The sequence below is a fragment of the Hyperoodon ampullatus genome (genome assembly GCF_949752795.1).
Source record: "Hyperoodon ampullatus genome assembly, chromosome: 5".
Taxonomy (NCBI): domain Eukaryota; kingdom Metazoa; phylum Chordata; class Mammalia; order Artiodactyla; family Ziphiidae; genus Hyperoodon; species Hyperoodon ampullatus.
Window position 1 is genome coordinate 4,310,893 of NC_136918.1, and position 22,894 is coordinate 4,333,786.

General features: G+C 37.0%; 1 protein-coding gene across 2 annotated transcripts in view; it reads left to right on the forward strand.

Moving 5' to 3' along the window:
* NCK1 (NCK adaptor protein 1) overlaps positions 1 to 22,625 on the forward strand; it is a gene marked incomplete at its 5' end in the record, with an annotated part of 32,942 nt that extends 10,317 nt beyond the window's left edge. Inside the window, 3 exons of one of the 2 annotated variants that reach the window (XM_079704920.1) lie at positions 1,275 to 1,518; positions 19,217 to 19,929; positions 21,955 to 22,625. In XM_079704920.1, the coding sequence (XP_079561046.1) occupies positions 1,293 to 1,518; positions 19,217 to 19,929; positions 21,955 to 22,149 (1,134 nt within the window). In that variant the 3' untranslated portion in view covers positions 22,150 to 22,625. Of the gene's footprint in view, positions 1 to 1,274; positions 1,519 to 3,698; positions 3,733 to 19,216; positions 19,930 to 21,954 lie in introns of those variants that run through there. The other variant, XM_079704921.1, reaches the window with a different exon arrangement.
* Between the last annotated feature and the right edge of the window lie 269 nt (positions 22,626 to 22,894).

Here is a 22,894-nt window from a genome sequence, read left to right on the forward strand (position 1 = left end):
TCTGGGCTCTCTTTTCCTTTTTTCATTGATTAGTCTTGCCAGACTCTGTCCATTTTTTAGTCATGACAAAGAACTACCTTTTGTTTTGTTGAGCCTTTCTTCTATATCTTTGTTTTCTGTTTCATGAAATTCTGCTTTTATTTGTATTATTTCCTTTTATCTGCTTTTCTTTCTTTCTTTTTTTTTTTTTTTGCGGTATGCGGGCCTCTCACTGTTGTGGCGTCTCCCGTTGCGGAGCACAGGCTCTGGATGCGCAGGCTCAGCGGCCATGGCTCACGGGCCCAGCCACTCCGCGGCATGTGGGATCATCCCAGACCGGGGCACGAACCTGTGTCCCCTGCATCGGCAGGCGGACTCCCAACCACTGCCCCACCAGGGAAACCCCTACTTTTCTTTATGTTCTTCTTTTCTAACTGAAGACAGATGATCAGTTCATTAATTTATTTTTAACTTTTCTTATTTTTCTGATGTAACTATTTACAACTACGAATCTCCTTTTTATATACTCCTTTTGCTGCGTCCCACAAAGTTAGCTATATAGTCTTTGTTTGGAAGTTATATTTGTATATGTTTATTACATCAAACTTAGTGGTTATGATGTCAGTTCTTCTTTAGCCTTACTAATTTTTTGTCTCCTTAATTTATTACTGAGATAAACATGTTAAAAGTTGTCCTCTATGACAATGATTTTGTCAATTTTTCCTTGTGGTTCTATTTTGGAGCTATATTAATAGGTACATATAAGTTTAGCTGTTACATATATTGAATAAAACCTTTTATCGTGGGCTTCCCTGGTGGCGCAGTGGTTGAGAGTCCGCCTGCCGATGGAGAGGACACAGGTTCATGCCCCGGTCCTGGAAGATCCCACATGCCGCGGAGCAGCTAGCTTATTTATTCATTCATTTGTTTATCAACATTTTTATTGAGAGCCTACCCACTGCAAGCCATACTTGTGAGCTATGGCCGCTGAGCCTGTGCTCTGCAACGGGAGAGGCCACAACAGTGAGAGGCCCACATACAGAAAAAAAAAACAAACAAAAACCTTTTATCATGATGTAGTTAATTTCCTTATCACTAGTAATAGTTTTGCCTTAAAGTTATTAATACAGCTACACCAGTTTTGTATTGACTAGCATATGCCTGGTATTTTAATTTTTTCATATTTTTATTTTCAATCATTCAGTGCTCTTTGGTTCTTAGGTGTGTTTCTTTGGAAAAGCATGTAGACTACTACTAGTTAAACCTTATGTAAAATATTTTCTGTGTGGTTACAGTGCAGAAGCTGCTGAAAAATGGCAGAAGAAGTGGTGGTAGTAGCCAAATTTGATTATGTGGCCCAACAAGAACAAGAGCTGGACATCAAGAAGAATGAGAGATTGTGGCTTCTGGATGATTCTAAATCCTGGTGGCGAGTTCGAAATTCCATGAATAAAACGGGTTTTGTGCCTTCTAACTACGTGGAAAGGAAAAACAGTGCTCGGAAAGCATCGATTGTAAAAAACCTAAAGGATACGTTAGGTAAGTTATTTTTATATTAAAACAAGAATGACAGTACTTTCTTCTAAATGAACGCTAGAGCTTGGTTCTCTGTACTGAATTTTGGCAGCAGTGGGCAGAATCGACTAGAACATCCCAGGGCTGGGATTTCAGCTAGGCAAGGTGAATTTGGCTCATAGCAGGGGTATTCAAGTCAGGTGTGTTCAGGGAGACCAGTGAAGGTCAGTTTCTGTAAATCTAGCTGGTGGATCTGGCCAGAGTTCAAGAGTCAAGCCAGAGTGATGCCGACAGTGGAACTTAACTCTGATCTTCTGTCAGGGGCTCCTTGAACCATGAGTGCCTGTTGGAGTTTAGACAGATTCTACATCTAATTGAGATAGGGATAAAATGAGTGAGATGCAGAATATCCTCCTTGTCATCAAGGCAACTTATTTTACAGGATTGCTTCATTGCTTCATTTTACATCTAATGGCTTATATTTTGAACTGTGCTTTTAAAAACAAACCATCATTTTATTCTTATATTTGATAAAAGAGTTTTAAATTGTGCATTCTGTATATTAGCATCTACAAAGCTTGTCTCTTTCTTATTTTGTTTCTCTTTTTTCCTCTTCTTTCTTCCCCTAACTGTAAAGTTTGTTTGTTTTCACTGGCCTTCCGTTAGGGCCAGAGATAGGGGAACCTACTTCACATTGGGCTTGGCCAAGCTGTGATAGGAAGGAAATACGTGCAAATGAGGCCTAGGCTGTCTCTCTCTCTCTCTCTCTCTTAATTCTCCTTGGCTGACAGGAAGGAATTGGGAGGGACAGAATTTCCCTCAGGTATTCAGGCAAGCATGCTGTTACTTAATAGTTTCTGGTATATATGTAGGAGAAGAAGTAAAATTTCTCCTTGAAAAAAGATAGTTTGAGAGTAATGTGGCATGATTGATGAATATGGAATATTATTGACTAACTGCTTTATATTAGTTTTTATTTCTTATTCAGCATTATTGTTACTCTGTTATTCTATTCTGAAGGTCATTTAATAAATGGAGTTACTAATCTGAATTTTCACCATGATACTTAACTGCTTTAACTAGGTTTACCTTTTTTTGAGATTTTAAGGTTTTGCAAATAAGGCCATTATTATTAGTTTTTAAATAGAAGACAATTCACATATGAATGAAAGACAGTTGGAAAGAGATTGTCCTTGAATAGCTGAAGAGACCAAAGTTAGAACCAGGAATACTTTTGATTTTGTAAATACTGGACATTTATTTAAAGCGTGTTGATTAGGTGTATTAGGGAAAATTAAGGTAACTTCTATCAAGAAAGTATGCCTCATAGTGATGAAGGCACAAAAAAGGACTAGGGCCACACCTAGATAAACTTTTATGTTCCTTTTAAAAAGGATAGTGGTATCCTGAGAGGTATAGCAGACGTGACAGTTAATTAACAAAAGATAGTGAAAAAACTAATATAGAGCAAAGAGGAAAAACACCCCAGTTTTAGATATGACTGCATATGAATTTTAAAAGCCTTATTAGATACAGTTTTTATTATTAATACTCCTGGGAAACCTTCCATACTATTTTCTGATATTATTGAGACAGTTTTAGCAAGACTATATCTATTTAAGTTCTAGGCTATCGCTGTTAATTTTATTAGTATATTACAGTTATTGCTGTCTATTCCAGAGGACTAGTGATCTATAGTTAGCCTGTATAATGATGTAAATCCAGCTTTTGCATCGGACAGCCTTCTTTCCTTTCTCAGAATTTCTGAATCCCTTTTTGGTAACTTTAATGTCCCATATAACTAATGGATTTTTTTCACAATGATTGATTGTGCTGATGGAGACACTGTTTGAAGGTTAAGAAAGAAAAGGAGAAAACAAAGGAAAGAATGAATACATGAATATATTTTCAACTGTTGAAAAAAAAATACACACTTTAAAGCTTCTTCCAAAATAAATATGAATAGTAAGGTCATATTTGTGGCCATCATGATATACTTGTTTTATAGGTTCTGTTGGAGTTCAGGGGAAAAATGTTTTGGAAAGAGAGAAGCCTCAGGAAACCTTTCTATTGCCTGGGTGTGGGCCAAGTCACATGAATTGGGTGTGGGGAATTTCAATGTTGCAGAACCAGGAAGTTCACCAAGAATTATCCTGAGCTGTGTTAACAAACTGACGAAAGAGAACACGGGATTTTTTTTCAGAATGGATTGGTTAAAGGTCTTTAAAGATTTTTTCAGTAAGTTAATCTGTTTATTAAATCTGTAGTTTTCTTGTAGTTTTTGAAGTAGAGTTTTCACTTTGTGAATTTAAAGGAAAACTATGGATAGAACATGGTGGGTTTATATCAGCTGGTGCTTTATATTGTTTATGAAACATAAGCTAAGTGATTGGTGATACATCAAATATTAATAGCTTTGACTTGATAAGTAATTTAATAAAATTTTTAATATCAATGTTTAAATAACAGACAGGAAAAGGATATAAATGATTTGAGTTTGATGCAGTTAGTTCTTTGAACTTAGCATAGACATTTGAAGTGAATTAAATAAATTGTAAACATATTAAAAACAGGAGGAGAAAAAGGCTTTAAGTAAGCAAGTTCCTTCATCCTCAACATTTGAAGTAACATATTCTGGTGCTTTTTACTTAGATTTCAGCGGACTGATATGGAAGATAATGTTTAATAAAATCATCAATAAAGAGAATGTCTTGACTTAATGTCGGATTGCTAGAAATTGCTATTTTGGTTAATGTGAGACTTGATATTTTGAAATGAATTGTGAGAGCAGCTGCATACAAAGAATATGAAAACATTGACAGAAGATAGTGAATTCTTAGATTGTTTGTGAGTTCAGGTCATAAAGTAATTCTAATACTAACAAGAACCTCATCTGTGTATCTGCTGATAGCCTTTTTATACTCTTATGATAGTGAACTTGATTTGGTCTCTTTGAACAATTGCTTGGTGGTTCTAGGAAAATGAACAGAGGGATTGTTGTAGAAGTCTCTTATGTGTAAGGAGTCTAAGGAAACAAAGAGTAACCTGTCAAAAGATTTCGGGGCAAAGGGCAAAATGGAAAGGGAGTAAAAGTACTTTGTTGAAAAAAAAGTTGTAATATTAAGACTCATTCATTTCTTTAAGTTTGGTGGCCAAGTAAATCCTTTTAGAATATATCTCTTTTGTTTACTTTTTGGGGAATTGTTAAAATTTTAGATCCATTTTTGGGGGTTAGTTTTCCTTTTAAAGAGCTTATTTATTCATTTGTTTATCAACATTTTTATTGAGAGCCTACCCACTGCAAGCCACACAAAAATTATAGAATGAAAAACTAACACTAACTGTCACAGAACTTACATTCTGGTGAGGAGGTAGGTGGTGGTTGTTATTTATTATTAATATTTCATATCTGAGTTTGATATCTAAGTGATGTTGACCATAAATCAACTAGAAGTGGTATAAAAAGAATATATTGTATCATTGATACAGTGATTTAATATATACCATCAATACAGTATAAAATTATCTTTCTCTCTACAGAGTCTTAGAAAGTTGATAGTTATTCTTAAATACATGTGTAGACTGAGAGTCAGGATTTGAGATTTATAACCAAAATATTCCTTTCCTCACTGCCTGCAGTAAGCCAGAATTTATATTTATTTAGCTCTGTAGCTGTTCACCAATCTTTTCCCTGAATAGCCTTGAAAAGTAAGAGGAAACAATATGTGTGCTCCTTGTGTGGTAGCCAGAATACCATTGAGAACAAAAAGGGCACATTGTTTTAGAGAAAGCAGAGAATAATAAAAAGCAGTAATTTATCTTACTTCATATAAATCAAGTGAGCAGATAAAATACAAAAAAATTAAATAAAAACCTGTACTGGAAAGAACATCATTTATATGTATTTAGAATTCCTTTGTTCTGCTCCCAGATATATCACTTATTGGCCATGTGGCCAAGGGTATATAACTTTCCTAATTTCCTGCTCCTTATTTGTAAAGGCGAGAGTTGGGCAAGACCAGATGATCCTGGAAAGTCCCTTCTGACTCTGAAAGTCTTTAGTCCTGGTAAACAACTGATCAGTCTTACATGTGGTATAGAAATCAGGGGAAAGTCCATAAGGGAGAAACTGGTTTTGAAGAAGGAGGAACATAACAGAATTATAGTTCCCTAGAGAATTAGCAGGAATCAGTAATACTTTCTTAGGTCTCATTCTACTGAACACTTGTTTACTCTGATTTAGATGGAAGAGAAATGACATGCTTAAGGTAAAGACCTAATGATGGAAGTATAAGTAGTACATTGAGTTCAGAAATTTATTTGAAAGCTAAAAACTGAGAAATAAACAAGATGAATAGAAACAGACATTAATGTAAAATTCTACATTAAGTTTTTAAAAGGAATTGAAAAAGTTGCTGAGAATCTGTCCTGGCTGCAATTTACATGAGTGAAAGACTTAGTAGGAGCTGCTGTGATAATGTAGGTGCTAAAAAAAAATCTCAACACACTGTATGATGGCATTGATTCAAATCTACGAGGCACTCAGGTGAAGGGATGCAGTAGTTCCCTTGTGTGTGTGCTGGCCAAATAAAACATGACATCGTCTATTCACTTTGGATAAATATACTTTAACAGTGATATTGAGAAACTCAGATGCTTCCAAATACTAGCATCAAGTATATCAAAGGATTTGGAAACCAGGTTACATAAAGAATAGTTTTATTTTATTTGCCTTAGGGAGAGGACAACTATTGTGTGAAGATGGAATACTTACAGTGTTTAACCAGATTCTTAAAAACTTTTGAGGAGTTAATAGTACATTGTTTTGGTCAAGAAACAGTGCTATAGGAAGAAAGAAGTAAGACTAATGGATTGGAGTGAGGGGAAAATTGAAAGCTATACTAATGCTTTTGGTTTTTTAAACAAAGCTAATGATAAAAATGACCGCCTCAGAGTTATGCACATCCTCAGTGCATATACCTGAGTATTTCCCTCCCAACTCTGAAAAAGTAAATGCCAGAAGCACTAGGAGGTAGGAAAGTAATAACCACCATTGACTGAGTGCCTGCTAGGTGCTATGCACTGTGCTGAGTGCTTTACATATAAACTTTTAAAAATTCTACAAAAATTTTCTGAGATAGGTACTTACTACACACCACCATTTCACAAACAAGGAAACTGGAGTTTAAAGAATATTAAATAACTTGACCAAGATCAGATTAACCAGTAAGTAACAGCACTAAAGTTTAAACTTAGGGTCTCTTTTGTTAACAGTTTCCCTAGTGCACACATTGTGACTATAGAGTAGAGGAAAGACTAGAGTCAGATAAGTAATGGATTGAAAAAATTTGATGTAAAAGGGACTGATTAAAATTAGGAGGATTGTGGTGAATTAACCGTGAAGCTGGGAAAAATTTAGAAAAGATAATACATTGATCTGAGGGAGCCTGCTTGTTGTGGAATGATCTAATTGTTGCTGATTATAACGTACTTGAGAAATTAAGAGATACTGATACTTTACATTTGTATAATTTTGTAAAGTACTTTTGCATCTACTCTCTCATTGATAGCATGAGATTGGAAGGACTATTTTTAAGCAGTGGAAACAAAGGGCAATAAACAGGCCCTTCTGGAAGATTTGTAAGCAGGGGAAAAAGCAAGCTATTGATTATGCATGCATTTGTCAGTCATTCACATGATAAACAGGACTTTGTGTTGCACAGAAAACAAATATTCTAAGCTTATATTCTTTCTCTGAACTATTTCTGGCCTCTAAGATTAAAATAGGTTGTTTTGGTGTTTTCCCACTTAGGGCTTTAATTGTTGGGTCTGTCCAAAAATTCTTCACAGGTTTTTTGGACAAGGTTAATTAGTCTTCGACATTATCTTTTTCAGAATCAAAAGAAAAATATTTTAGAACTAGCCGTTATTTTCAGGTTTAGAATTTTATATTTGCTTATATCAGTATTCAGTTTAATCAGTTTAATAAACAGATTGATCATCTGCTGTATATACAGTTCTAAATAGTATAGGAAATGCAAAAGATCAGTGAGACATTAAAAATGCTCCTCTCTGGAAGCTTATGCTCTAGTAGATGGGCTTAAAAGACAAACACAGGAAATGCTAGCATACAAGTACCTCAGAAGTACAAGGTGCTGGGGTACTTCAAAAAGGAGAGCTTACATATCACTGAGGGTGACGATGGGGAATGAGGATGTTGAAAAACATGAACAGAAAGATAAATAAAATAATAAAGTTGTGATTTGAAATGGCACTTCTTGAATGGGTAGATTTTTGAAAGGCAGAAGTTTTAATGAGGTTTTGCTAAGAAGCTAACAAGGTAAACTAAGTCATGAAGGTAGAAACATCTAATTCAGGGGATTTAAGTCGGCCATTCTTACTAAAATTTAGAGTAGTTTTAGTGCAGGGCGTTATAGAAAGATGCTTTTGTTTAACATTTACTCTGTGTACTGTACTATTACTTTACATTATTTTATTCAGTTCTCACAACACTCATGGTAAGTGCTGTTTCCTCCATTTCTGAGCTCAGAAAAGTGAAATAGCTTGCTCAGGTTTCCACAGTTAGTAAGAAGCATACCTGGGATTTGAACTCAAAGGCTGTTTCAAGGTCTACACTCTTTTCTGTAGTCTGTACCAGGGGTGCCCAACCCCTGGGCTGTGGACTGATACTGGTCCGCGGCCTGTTAGGAACCGGGCAGCACAGCAGGAGATGAGTGATGGGCCAGTGAGTGAAGCTTCATCTGCTGCTCCCCATTGCCTGAACCATCATCATCCCATCCACGCCCCCGCCCCATCCTTGGAAAAATAAAATTGTCTTCCATGAAACTGGTCCCTGGTGCCAAAAAGGTTGGGGGCCGCTGGTCTATACCATAAGCCTGGAAAGGAAGGCTTGAGGACATTCTAGAGAGGGCTGTAGATTCCAGGCAGAGTATTTCTCTTAATTTGTTAGGCAGGAGAGCCACTGTTGGCTTTTGAGCAATAGGGTCATGTGATGGTAGCTGTAATATAAGATTAGACTGAATGATGTGGATGATGGGTTGAAGTGGGATAGATTGGATTAGTAAAAAAAAAAAAAAAAAAAACTAGTTAGTGCGTAGTGAAGGCTCAAGCACAACAACATAAGCCTGCACTAGCACATGAATAGTGGAAATGGAAAGTGTTGGCATAAAGGACATATGGTGACTTTAAGGATTTGATCTGTGAATCTTTTAAGAAAACAATTTTTATGATATAAAATTCATGAAGTTAACTGTTTTAAAGTGTACAGTTCAGTGGTATTTAGTACATTAACAATGTTGGGCAACCATCACATCTGTCTTATTCCAAACTATTTTCATCACCCAAAAGGAAACCTCATTCCCATTAAACAGTTGCTCCCATTACCCCTTCCCTTTAGCTCCTGGCAACCACTAATCTGCTTTCTGTCTATATGGATTTACCTGTTCTGGCTATGTCATATAAATGGAATCATACAATATGTAACCTTTTGTGTCTGGTTTCTTTCACTCAGCATACTGCTTTTGAGGTTCATTCATGTTGTACCATGTATCACTACTTCATCCCTTTTATGGCTGAATAATATTGAATTATATGGGTATACCACATTTTGTTTATCCATTCATCTGTGGATGGACATTTGGGTCATTTCCATCTTTTGGTTATTGTGAATAGTGAAGCTATGAACACTTCTTTACAAGTATTTATTTGAATACCTGTTTCCAGTTCTTTTGGGTATATACCTAGGGGTAGAATTACGGTAGTTCTGTGTTCAACATTTTGAGGAACCATCAGCTGTTTCCCACAGCAGTAGCACCATTTTACATTTTGACCAGAGGGGTTCCAGTTTCTCCATATCCTCATCAACACTATTTTCCTTTTTTTTTTCGTTTGGTTTAATTTGGTTTTATTATAGCCATCCTAGTAGGATGTGAAGTGGTATCAGTATTTCACTGTCGGAGTTCCCTGGTGCCGCAGTGGTTAAGAATCTGCCTGCCAATGCAGGGGACATGGGTTCAAGCTCTGGTCCGGGAAGATCCCACATGCCATGGAGCAACTAAGCCTGTGTGCTACAACTACTGAGCCTGTGCTCTAGAGCCTGTGAGCCACAACTACTGAGCCTTTGTGCCACAACTACTGAAGCCCGCATGCCTAGAGCCCATGCTCCACAACAAGAGAAGCCACAGCATGAGAAGCCTACGCACCTCAATGAAGAGTAGCCCCTGCTTGCCACAACTAGAGAAAACCTTCACGCAGCAACGAAGACCCAGCGCAACCAAAAATAAATAAAATTGATTCTTTAAAAAAAAAAAAAAGTTCATGTGGTTTTGACTTGCATTTCCCTAATGACTCATGATGTTGAGCATCTTTTCGTGTGCTTTTGGGTATTTGTACATCTTCCTTGAAGAATTATTTATTCAAGTCCTTTGTCCATTTTTGAGATAGGTTGTTTTTCGTTTTGTTCTTGGGTTCTGAGAGTTCTTTATATATGTTCTGGACAGAGATCCTTATCAGCATTATGATTTGCAAATATTCTTTTCTAATTCTGTAGGTTGTCTTTTCACTTTCTTGGTAGAGTCCTTTGCACTAGTGTTTTTATTTTAATGAAGTACAGTTTATCTTTTTTTTTTCTTTTTTTTTTTTGGTGTCAAATCTAAGAATCTGTTGCTAAATCCAAGGTCATGAGGCTTTTCCCTATGTTATCTTCTGAGTGTTTTAAAACTTTAACTCTTATATTTGGGTCATCTATCCATTTTGAGTTAATATTTGTATGTGGTATGAAATAGGAATCCAACTTCGTTCTTTTGCCTGTGGATATGCAGTTGTCCCGGCATCATTTGTTGAAGAGACTATTCTTTCTTCCATTAAATGGTCTTGGCACCCTTCTCAAGGTCAAAGTCAAAAAATACGGAGCAACTGGAATAGAATTTGAGAGTTATTTCAGAACTCTCAATTCTTTTCCATTAGTCTATTCACCATTCCTTTTATGCCAGTACTACACTGTTTTGAGTACTGTGGCTTTGTAGTAAGTTTTGAAATTGGGAAGTGTGAGTCCGTCAACTTTGTTTTCCATTTTCAAGTTTGTTTTGGCTATTTGGGATAACTTGTGATTCCATATGAATTTTAGGATCAGCTTTTTCCATTTCTGCAAAAAATAGGGTGTTGGTACTTTGATAAGGATTACGTTGAATCTGTGGATCACTTTGGATAGTATAGTCATCCCTTGGTATCTGCAGGGGTTTGGTTCCAGTACCCCCTGCAGATAACCAAAACTCAAGGATGCTCAAGTTTCTTGTATAAAATGGCATAGTATTTGCATTAACCTACACACATCCTCCTCTATACTTTAAATCATCTCTCAATTACTTGTAATACCTAATACAATGTAAATTCTATGTAAATAGTTTCTGGTGCGTGGCACATTCACATTTTCCTTTTTGGAATTTTCTGGAGTTTTTTTTCCCAAATATTTTTGATCTGAGGTTGTTTGAATCCACAGATACGGAACCCATGGATACCGAGGGCCAACTGTATTGCCATCTAAAAATACTAAGTTTTCAAGTGCATAAACACAGAATGGGGGCTTCCCTGGTGGCGCAGTGGTTGAGAGTCCGCCTGCCGATGCAGGGGACACGGGTTTGTGCCCCGGTCTGGGAGGATCCCATATACCGCGGAGCGGCTGGGCCCGTGAGCCATGGCCGCTGAGCCTGCGCGTCCGGAGCCTGTGCTCCGCAATGGGAGAGACCACAACAGTGAGAGGCCCGTGTACCACACACACACAAAAAAACACAGAATGTCTTTCCATTTATTTAGGTCTTCTTTAATTTCACTCAACAATGTTTTGTAGTGTTTAGCGTACAAGTCTTGTACCTCCTTGATTAAATTTATTTCTGTGTATTTTATTCTTAATGCTATTAAAAATTAAATTTTAAAAATTTCCTGGGACTTCCCTGGTGGCACAGTGGTTAAGAATCCACCTGCCAATGCAGGGGACACGGGTTCGAGCCCTGGTCTGGTAAGATCCCACATGCTGCGGAGCAACTAAGCCTGTGTGCCATGGCTACTGAGCCTACACTCTAGAGCCTGCGAGCCACAACTCCTGAGCCTGCGTGCCATGACTACTGAAGCCTGTTTGCCTAGAGCCTGTGTTCCACAACAAAGAGAAGCCACCGCAATGATAATCCCATGCACAACGAAGAGTAGCCCCGCTTGCCACAACTAGAGAAAGCCTGTGTGCAGCAATGAAGACCCAATGCAGCCAGCCTGAATGAATGGAAGGAAGGAAGGAGCCCAATAAGGTTTGGGGGGTTAAGAGCACAGGAAAAAAAAATTTCCTCTTCAGAGTGTTCATTGCTAGTATATAGAAATACACTGATTTTTTTGTGTTTTTGTATCTTTCAACTTTGCTAAGTTATTGGTTCTAGCTTTTTTGTGTGTGAATTCTTTAGGATTTTCTATATAAGATCATGTCATCTGTGAATAAAAATTATTTTACTTCTTCCTTTCCAGTTTGGCTATCTCTTATTTCTTTATTTTGCCTAATTGCTCTGGCTAGCACCTCTCGTACAGTGTTGAATAGAAGTGGTGAAAGAGGGCGTTTATGTGTTGTTCTTGATCTTAGGGGAAAAGCTTTCCATCTTTCACTACTGAGTGCGATAGTAACCATGTTTTTTTCATAAATGCCCTTTATTTTGTTGAGGAAATTCCCTTCTCTTCCTAGTTTGCTGACCATTTTTATCATGAAAGGGTGTTTTATAACTTTTATCATGAAAATCCCAAATTGCTACTTGCAGTACTTCTGTGGACATTTGCCAAGGGCAAAAAATTTGAGTTGCTAGCAGAGGTCAAACAAGGTGACCTCTCATTTCAGCTCTCATACTGCAAATCAGTGTCCTTTTTGCAGTTTAATGCCACGTGTGTGTGTGTGTGTATGTATGTGTGTGTGTGTTTACTGTTTAAAATGGTGCCCAAGCATAGTGCTAAAGTATTGTCTAGTGTACCTAAGTGTAAGAAAGCTTTGATTTGCTTTATGGAAAAAAATATATGTGCTAGGTAAGCTTCATTCAGGCATGAGTTTATAGCGTTGTTGGCTGTGAGTTCAGTGTCAGTGAGTCAATAATTTATATTAAATAAAGTGTCTTTAAAGAGAAACATACATAACAAAAATGTTGTGAACAGAGTATCCCCTAGAACAGTGGTTCAGTATGCTAATTAAGTATTCATGGTCACTTTATAGAACAGAACCACCATGAATAACAAAAATCGACGGTTGAATATATTTATATCTATATTCATAAAGGAAAGGATATTGGTCAGTAGTTTTCTTGTGATATCTTTATGTCTTTGGTATCTAGGTAATGCTGGCCTCATTGAATGAGTTATGAAATGTTTCCTTCTCTTTTGGTAGAAGTTTGAGAGAAAAATGTTTGGTAGAATTCACCAGTTAAGTTACCTGGTTCTGGGCTTTTCCTTGTTGAGAGGTGTTGATTACTGATTCAGTCTTTTACTTTTTATGAGCCTATCCACATTTTCTGTTTCTTCTTGAGTCATTTTTGGTAGTTTGTGTGTTTTTAGCAATTTTTTCTTTTCATGTAGGTTTTCTAATTTTTTTTTTTTTTTTTTTTTTTTTTGTGGTACGCGGGCCTCTCACTGTTGTGGCCTCTCCCGTTGCGGAGCACAGGCTCCGGATGCGCAGGCTCAGCAGCCATGGCCCACGGGCCCAGCCGCTCCGCGGCATATGGGATCCTCCCAGACCGGGGCACGAACCCGTATCCCCCGCATCGGCAGGCGGACTCTCAACCAGGGAGGCCCTAGGTTTTCTAATTTATTGGCATATAGTTTGTAGTATTCTTTTATATCTGTAACGTTTCTAGTCCCCACTTCAGTTCTGATTTTAGTAATTTAAGTCTTTTCTCTTTTTTTTCTTGGTCAGTCTCGCTAAAGATTTGTCCGTTTTGATACTTTCAAAGGTTTCATTGTTTCTTTGTTTTTCTGTACTCTTTGGGTTTACCTCTGCTCTAATCTTTATTATTTCCTTCCTTCTGCTAGCTTCTGCTTGATCTTTTTTTAGTTCTTTAAGGAGTAAAGTTAGGTTATTGATTTGAGATTGATTTTCTTTTTTAATGTAAGCTGGTAGAGCTATAAATTTCCCTGTGAGCACTGCTTTTCCCGTAGCCTGTAGGTTTTAGTATGTTGTGTTTTCGTTTTCATTTATCTCAATGTATTTTCTAATCTCACCTGTAATTTTTTCTTTGACCTACTAGTTGTTTGGGTGTGTTGATTAATTTCCATATATTTGTAAATTTTCCAGTTTTCCTTTCTGTTATTGATTCTGAATGTCATTCCACTGTGGTCAGAGAAGATATTTTATATGATTTCAGTTTCATGGTCCTTTGTTCTATCCATTATTGAAAGTGAGGTATTGGGGCTTCCCTGGTGGCACTAGTGGTTGAGAGTCCGCCTGCCAATGCAGGGGACACGGGTTCCGGCCCTGGTCTGGGAAGATCCCACATGCCGCGGAGCAACTGAGCCCGTGCGCCACAACTACTGAGCCTGTGTGCTGCAACTAATGAAGCCCATGTGTCTAGAGCCCGTGCTCCACAACGAGAGAAGCCACCACAATGAGAAGCCTGAGCACCGCAACAAAGAGTAGCCCCTGCTTGCTGCAACTAGAGAAAGCCCGCACGCAGCAACGAAGACCCAACGGCAGCCAAAATAAATAAATAAATAAATAAAGTTTTTAAAAAAAAAAAAAAAAAAAAAGAAAGTGAGGTATTGAAGTCTCCAACTATATCATAGAACTGTCAATTTCTCCGTTTAATTCTGTTAGTTTTTGCTTTATTATATGTCTAGCGGCTCTGTTGTTAGGTGTATATATATCTATAATTGTTAAATCTTCTTCATGGATTGACTTGTTATCAACATATAATGTCCTTTGTCTCCTGTAACAATTTTTGTCTTAAAATCTGTGCTCTCTTTTACCATTTTCATGGAATGTCTTTTTGCATCCTTTCACTTTCAAGCCTGTTTGCATCTTTGGATCTGAAGTTAGTGTCTTATAGATAGCATAGTGTTGGATCATATTTTAAAAATCCATTCTGCCACTCTTTACCTGTTAATCCAACATTTCAAGAAATTACTGGTAGGGAAGGCCTTCTGATACTTTGCTGTTTGTTTTTCTATATGTCTTATACCTTTTTCCCCTCAATTCTTTTATTACTGCCTTTTATAATTGATTTTTTTTCATATCTTAATTGGAGTATAACTGCTTTACAATGTTGTGTTAGTTTCTGCTGTACAACAAAGTGAATCAGCTGTATGTATACATATATCCTCATATCCCCTCTGTCTTGAGCCTCCCTCCCACCCTCCCTAACCCACCCCTTAGGTCATCACAAAGCATCAAGCTGATCTCCCTCTGCTATGCAGCAGCTTCCCACTAGCCATCCATTTTACATTTGGTAGTGTATATATGTCAGTGCTACTCTGTCACTTTATCCCAGCTTCCCCTTCCCCTGCTGTGTCCTCGGGTCCATTCTCTACATCTGCGTCTTTATTCCTGCCCTGCCTGCCACTAGCTTCATCAGTACTATTTTTTTTTGATTCCATGTAAGTGCGTTAGCATATGGTATTTGTTTTTCTCTTTCTGACTTACTTCACTCTGTATGACAGACAGAGTCCATCCACCTCATTACAGATAACTCAATTTCGTTCCTTTTAATGGCTGAGTAATATTCCATTGTATGTATGAGCGACATCATCTTTATCCATTCATCTGTCGATGGGCATTTAGGTTGCTTCCATGTCCTAGCTATGGTAAATAGTGCTGCAATGAACATTGTGGTGCATGTATCTTTTTTAGTTATGGTTTTCTCAGGGTATATGCCCAGTAGTGGTCTGGCTGGGTCATATGGTAGTTCTATTTTTAGTTTTTTAAGGAACCTCCATACTGTTTTCCATAGTGGCTGTATCAATTTACATTCCCACCAGCAGTGCAGGAGGATTCCCTTTTCTCCACACCCTCTTCAGCATTTATTGTTTGCAGATTTTTTTGATGATGGCCGTTCTGACCGGTGTGAGGTGATACCTCATTGTGGTTTTGATTTACATTTCTCTAGTGATTAGTGATGTTGAGCATCTTTTTGTGTGTTGGTTGGCAATCTGTATGTCTTCTTTGGAGAAATGTCTATTTAGGTCTTCTGCCCATTTTTGGATTGGGTTGTTTGTTTTTTTGATATTGAGCTGCATGAGCTGCTTGTATATTTTGGAGATTAATCCTTTGTCAGTTGCTTCGTTTGCATATAATTGATTTTTTTATGATGCACATTTTGTTTCCCTTCTCATTTCTTTTTCAGTGTGTTTAGTTTTTTCTTAGTGATTACCCTGTGGATTACAATTAGCATCTTAACTTTTTAACAATCAAGTTTGAAGTAATGCAAATTTAGCTTCAATAGTATACAAAAGTCTGCTCTTTTATAGTTTTGTCTTTATACATTGTGTGCCCATTAACCTAGATTTGAAATTACCGTTTTATATGTTTGCATCTTAAATCATATAGGAATAAAAGAGGACTTACAAGCTAAAAATGTAACTGGTTTTCATAATTACAGTGTAGCTACCTTTACTACTGTTCTTCATATGACTTCAGTGACCTTTCATCTCAGCCTGCAGGACTCTCTGTAGTGTTTTTTGTAGCACGGGTGTAGTGTGACAGACTCCTTCAGTTTTTGTTTACCTTGGGAGTATCTTAACTTCTTCAGTTTTAAAGGACACTTGCTGGACATGGAATTTTTTTTTTTAACTTTAATAGAGTATAATTGCTTTACAATGGTGTGTTAGTTTCTGCTTTATAACAAAGTGAATCAGTTATACATATACATCTGTTCCCATATCTCTTCCCTCTTGCGTCTCCCTCCCTCCCACCCTCCCTATCCCACCCCTCTAGGTGGTCACAAAGCACCGAGCTGATCTCCCTGTGCTATGTGGCTGCTTCCCACTAGCTATCTATTTTACGTTTGATAGTGTATTATATATGGACATGGAATTCTTGATTGATACTTTTTTCTTTCAGCATCAGATTCTATCTTGTCCCTAGGGTTTGTTGTTGCTCCTTATTGTGGTTGTTTTGTTTGCTTGTTTAGTGACTTTTCTAAACTATTTTTTTAAAGTCTGTGTCATTGTGTGACCACTGAAATCTGTTCTTTTGCTTAGTTGTCAGCCAGTGTTTTGAAAGAGTTTCCTTAAACACATGAAACCAAAAGAAAAAGAAAAAAAACCTCTTTCAACACTTAGCCAGGCCATTTGCAACTCTTCCTTAGCCTTTACTTACTGCTTCTTCAGAGCTTGAAGGTCAGCAATAGGTGAAAGCTCAGGGTCTTCTCAGGCCTTTGCTGAACAAGTGCTGGTTCTGGCTATGTATGTGGCTTTCTTGATTTTCTGGTATACACAGGGGCTTTTCGAAGCCCTTATTACCCCACGTGTGTCCTTACTGAAACTTTTCCTTCCTAGGATTTTTGATCTGTTTCTTATCCTAGTTGTTGTTTCTTATACCAGTCTGCTGCATCAATTAAATGATTTCAGCAGAAAACATCCTAGCCCTGGGAATGCTCCAAGTCAGGTGAAACCAAGGCAAGCCATTGTGACGGTCCTTCAGGTAGCTTCCAGATAGGTTGAAGCGCACAATTACAATTCTTTGTGAATAAGTTCTGTATTGTTCTGTCTGGCATTAGGAGTTCGGTTTGCTATCCTCACAGCCACCTCTGATTTCGGATTTAAGAGATATTAGGCAGGCAGCTTAAAATGCTACAGTGCTCTCTTAACTACAAAGTAGCAGCTTCTTTATTCACTAAGCCTAGCTAGTTTTTATAAGTTTTTTACTAGATTCTGGAGTTCCGCAAAAGTTGATTTTGACAGTATTCACCAGCTCATTAATTACTCTCTTGGAAGGATGGAACCCTAGAGTTCCCCGCTGGGCCAGAAATCCCTGATGTATGAATTTTTCATGATGATGATATATCATTAACCAGAAGGAAGGAAATTGGGAGGGAGGGAGTTAGTTGATTTATGGATCTTGGAGAGGTTATTTTTATTTGGACATGGAGATTGTATTTGAGGTGCTGATGGTACATTCATTCTGTAGATGTCTAGTGACAGTTGGAATTGTAATGCTTGAATTCCAGCTTAGAGCTACAAAGAGACCTTCTATACAGAAGTTATAGAAAGTGAAAGTGTATGATTTCCTTGAAGCAGAGGCGAAGTCCAAGCATGGCGTCTTGGGAAACACTTTCACCAAAGGAATCATTCACTTGTTCTTTCAGCAAACATTCACTTTGTTCCTGCTACTAGTATGGTTACTGCTAAGTGCTGGAGATACAAGGTAATAAGATCCAGTTTACTGCCCCCAGGAAACTCACTCTTATTACATGGACAAGTAAGCAAGTACAATGCAATTTTATAACAAGGTTTAGAGGAGCCCAGACAGAGGAACACAAGAGTATTTAAACAGGTCAGTAGGGAAAACAGGAGACTCTCAGGGAAATTAAAGAAGGAGAATATGTTGTACAGAGTTATCTGTGACCTTGGTTGCTGTATAGAGAGTTTGAAAAGACCGAGGGCTCTAAAAGGGACTAGTTTGGCAGTGAAGAGATGACAGTTCTAACTGAGTAGTTTTGGTGGAGATAGAGAACCAGATTATAAGGCGTTAGAAGTGAGTGATTGGTGAAAAAGTTGAAGGAAAAAGGGAAGACAGTTTTATAAAGAATGATGTAGTTAAAAAACAATAGCAGAGGTGAAGTAACTTTATTTTGGAATAAAAGCGATCTAAATGTGTTTTTAGACAATAGAAGGGAGTGAGTGGGAGGGAAACAAGGATGGCCAAGAGTCCCAGAAAGAGGCAGGAAAGATGGTAGGTATTAAGAACCCAGAAGGATCAGAGGTTGGGAACTTGGGAGAAGAAAAAGAGTAAGGGTAATGAGAAAGAATTTTGAGATAGTGAGAAAGTACTTGAGAAATTTTACCTAGGAATGCCTAGTTTTCTCAGTAAAAGTAGAACACAAAATCATGTGCTAATAAGTGAGCAGCGGTGAAAATGCCTGACTAAAGTTGCTGTAGCATACATTTGTGATGATAGTACCATTTGGTTATTTTTTTCATTCTTTTAACAAATATATATTAAGCATCTCCTGTGTACTAAGCACTGTCTGAGATCCTTGGGATTATATCCATGAACAAAGTCAGCAAAAGCCTCTGCTGTTGTGGAGACTCTGTGTGAATTTGGTGAAGGCAGACAAGCAAGTAAATAGTATATTATTTTAAAATAAACATGAGGTAAAATAAATAGAGCAACCTGGGTCTTGGGAACTAAGAAAGCAAATGGGAGGATTACCTAGACATAACTACAACTTTATATTGCATATCAAATTGTAATTTAAGTTACTCTTCTATTTCTATACAGCAAGTTAATAGAATCTCAGTTAATAAAGTAAGACAAGAAGAAAACGGGTTTGCTGGAGCCTTTATGTGTAAGTCGTGAGGATGTAAAGAAAGAAAGAAAGAGTGAGAGGGAGGAAGGAAGGATGGAATTTGTTATCTTAGTTAAAAGGCTTGAAAGAATTACAGAATTGAAGATACTTTCTTAATAATGAATAAATTGGTGTTTTTGAGTATCATTGTTTTATATTCTCATTACCCTTTTTTATTTAAACAGGCATTGGAAAAGTGAAAAGAAAACCTAGTGTGCCAGATTCTGCATCTCCTGCTGATGATAGCTTTGTTGACCCAGGGGAACGTCTGTATGACCTCAACATGCCTGCTTATGTAAAATTTAACTACATGGCAGAGAGAGAGGATGAATTGTCATTGATAAAAGGGACAAAGGTGATCGTCATGGAGAAATGCAGTGATGGGTGGTGGCGGGGTAGCTACAATGGACATGTTGGATGGTTCCCTTCAAACTATGTGACTGAGGAAGGCGACAGTCCTTTGGGTGACCATGTGGGTTCTTTGTCAGAGAAATTAGCAGCAGTCGTCAGTAACCTAAATACTGGGCAAGTGTTACATGTGGTACAGGCTCTTTACCCATTCAGCTCGTCCAATGATGAAGAACTTAATTTTGAGAAAGGCGATGTAATGGATGTTATTGAAAAACCTGAAAATGACCCTGAGTGGTGGAAATGCAGGAAGATCAATGGAATGGTTGGTCTGGTGCCAAAAAACTATGTTACCATTATGCAGAATAATCCATTAACCTCAGGTTTGGAACCATCGCCTCCACAGTGTGATTACATTAGGCCTTCACTCACTGGAAAGTTTGCTGGCAATCCATGGTATTATGGGAAAGTCACCAGGCACCAAGCAGAAATGGCATTAAATGAAAGAGGGCATGAAGGTGATTTCCTCATTCGTGATAGTGAATCTTCGGTAAGTTGGTTTTCAAAGGTAAATGGAAATAGAACTCTGAGTATTAAAAAAATAAATAGAAGATTAGAGAAGTTAAGTGGCTTCCCTAAAATTAACCAGGTAGGATATTTGTTAAAATATGTAAAGTTTCTTAGTGAAAGTCAGTGTTCTTTCCAAGTGTATTTATTTTTAGTAATATATAGCCCTACACTGGATTATTTAGCCTTGTCTAGTTCTGTTGGTTTTGCCTTCCTGAAATACTTTCTTTTGCATTAAACTGAAAAATGCAGAAAATTGAACACTGGTTTCGTCACTGAGAGTAGAACAATGCAGTAGACTAAACTGGGAAAACACTTCTTAAATTGCATAATGGATACACTGTCATCCTTACAATAAAGGAAATCCCTGAATTTAAAAAACTGATATTTGCTTTTTTTATAAATTGCTTGTTTGGAAGTTGGAATACACTATTACATACCTCAGAAACCCATTTGAACATGCACTGTATTTGAAGTGCATTTGCAATAAAAGATAAATTCTGTTCCAATACTAGTAAAACAATAAAACTGTGAAACATAAAAATTGAATAAGAAAATAGTTATGTGGGCTCTTTTGGGTACTATCTAGGATTTTAGAATTTGACAATACTCATTTCCCTTAAAAATGGCCTTTATTTTTCCTTGATAAAGGATATCACTACTTTTCCATGACTAGTATTGGCTTTTTTTGTGTATATGTATTTGTACAAAAGTTAATGTATGATTGTACAGAAGGTTGAAAGAAAGAAAACCTATCTGAGTGGTGTGTGTGTGTGTGTAAGGGGTGAGGGGTGGGAAAGATGAGAGGGCGAGATTGAAATTAATTGAACTGCCTGATGTGAAGTTCAGGAAATGGGGTCCTGTACATAACCCCTCTGAAAGAGAAGGTGATTGATGATAGGGAAGAGTGGTGGGATTTGTTTTCTGTTAGATGCCTGACCTGGCCCTACTTTCTAGGACAAGCAGTGGGCAGAAGGATTAGATGGGAGTGACCCTGAAGTGGGTGGTAAATAACCATAAGATGTTTCCAAGAAACCCACTGTTTGAAACTTTGGCAGTAACTGTATAACAGGTTGATATAGACTATTCAAAAGAGTGTTAGGTTAAAAAAAAAAAAAACCTAAAAAAGCTTGATCGCAAAATACTGTGTAAATTCTTGTGGGTAATTGAGCATAGATATTATCCAAAATATACCATTACTTTTAATAGTAGAATTTTTAAAGTAGAGGTCTCAAATAGGCATATTTCATTTGACCTGCACAGTGTTTTTAAACATTTGAATTCATTGTCAGTTTTTAAATATTGGGAGATTTAGTATAAGAATTTAGACATCAGATTTCCCTTTTAAAATTGGAAGGCCTGTCAATGTTGAGCTGTATTCCTACAAGGCAACAATTGCAGCTAAGTGCCCGCCTCCTTTAGATTGGCCATGTGCTGCTGTTCCCCCTATATAGCCCCTGGCCATTGTTTACATTTCTTTTTTGCCCCTTATAGGCATTTGAGTTTATGACCTCTTATTAGAGTTTAAATTAGTTCTCATTTTTGTGTCCTTCATCTTTGTGATTTCAGAGTATTACATCAGCTACTCTGTAAGACAGCTACTGTTAGCTACTAATTGAAAAGGGGTGGATATCTTGGATTTTCTCCTATGTTTCTCCAGTAGTTTGAATGGAGAGAAGATAGTTTTTATGCTTCAGATGTTAAACCAAAGGATTTGCCCTGGTGTTAGGTAGAGCATATTAGTTAAGAGACTTAAGAGTCTGGCTGCTTCGATTTGAATCCTGGCTCTTTTGTTAACTAGATGGATGATCTTAGGCAACTTAGCTTCTCTTCAGCCTTGATTTTTTATTTTTCATCTGTAAAATGGGTTCGTTTTGAGGCATAAAGGCGATAATTCATGTAAGTAATTTAGTATTGTGCCTAGTACTTAAAGTGCTCACATTTTAGCTGTTACTAGTTTAATGTAAAAATGCTAATAGGTGTCTTTCAAAATTTTTTTCTCTTTTAGCCAAATGATTTTTCAGTATCACTAAAAGCACAAGGGAAAAACAAGCATTTTAAAGTCCAACTAAAAGAGACTGTCTACTGCATTGGGCAGCGTAAATTCAGCACCATGGAAGAACTTGTAGAACATTACAAAAAGGCACCAATTTTTACAAGTGAACAAGGAGAAAAATTGTATCTTATCAAGCATTTATCATGATACTGCTGACCAGAAGTGACTGCTATACAGTTGTAATTCATCATGTGAAGACTGAGAAAATATCAGTCCAGTCATGCTTGATTGGAAATTGCTGTTTCTAACTCTATATGAAAATTGACTATAATACATAAGTATTTTTATTATAACTCAGTTCATACATATATACTACATATGCCAAACATCTGCATAGAGCAATTCCTTATCCTTGGTCTTCTGTTTTATTGTTTTTTTTGCTCTTTTTCTCTTCGCTTCTAATATTAAGGTTTTATATTTTGAAAAAATGATGCAGATCGGAAGTCTTTATATGGAAGAATTTCTTTATTGCCTTTCCTTTATTTCCTTGTAAGGGCACCACCTTAGTTACTTCTGCAATGGTTCTCTTCATATAAAATTATTATATCAATTATATCAATATATGGCATATGCTAAAATAAATTTCTCGGAGAGTTGTTAATCTTTTCTGTGACTAAATAGCAATAATAAATGGAAAATTAGAAATTATTTTCAGGTATTATATTTGTCACAAGCCATTGTAAATATCAAGTATGTTGTGTCTGTCATTATTTTTCAAAATTCGTTTGTTGTCTTCAGTGTAAAGCAAAACATACGGGACATAGGTTAGAAAACATATCTTGTACAATTTAAATTTACAGCTGTTAGAAACAAAAATCTCTAAATTCCTAAGGTTTTTTTTTTCTTTTTTTTTTGGTGCTTCTCTCTCATCTGGTTATTCAAGAGAACAAAA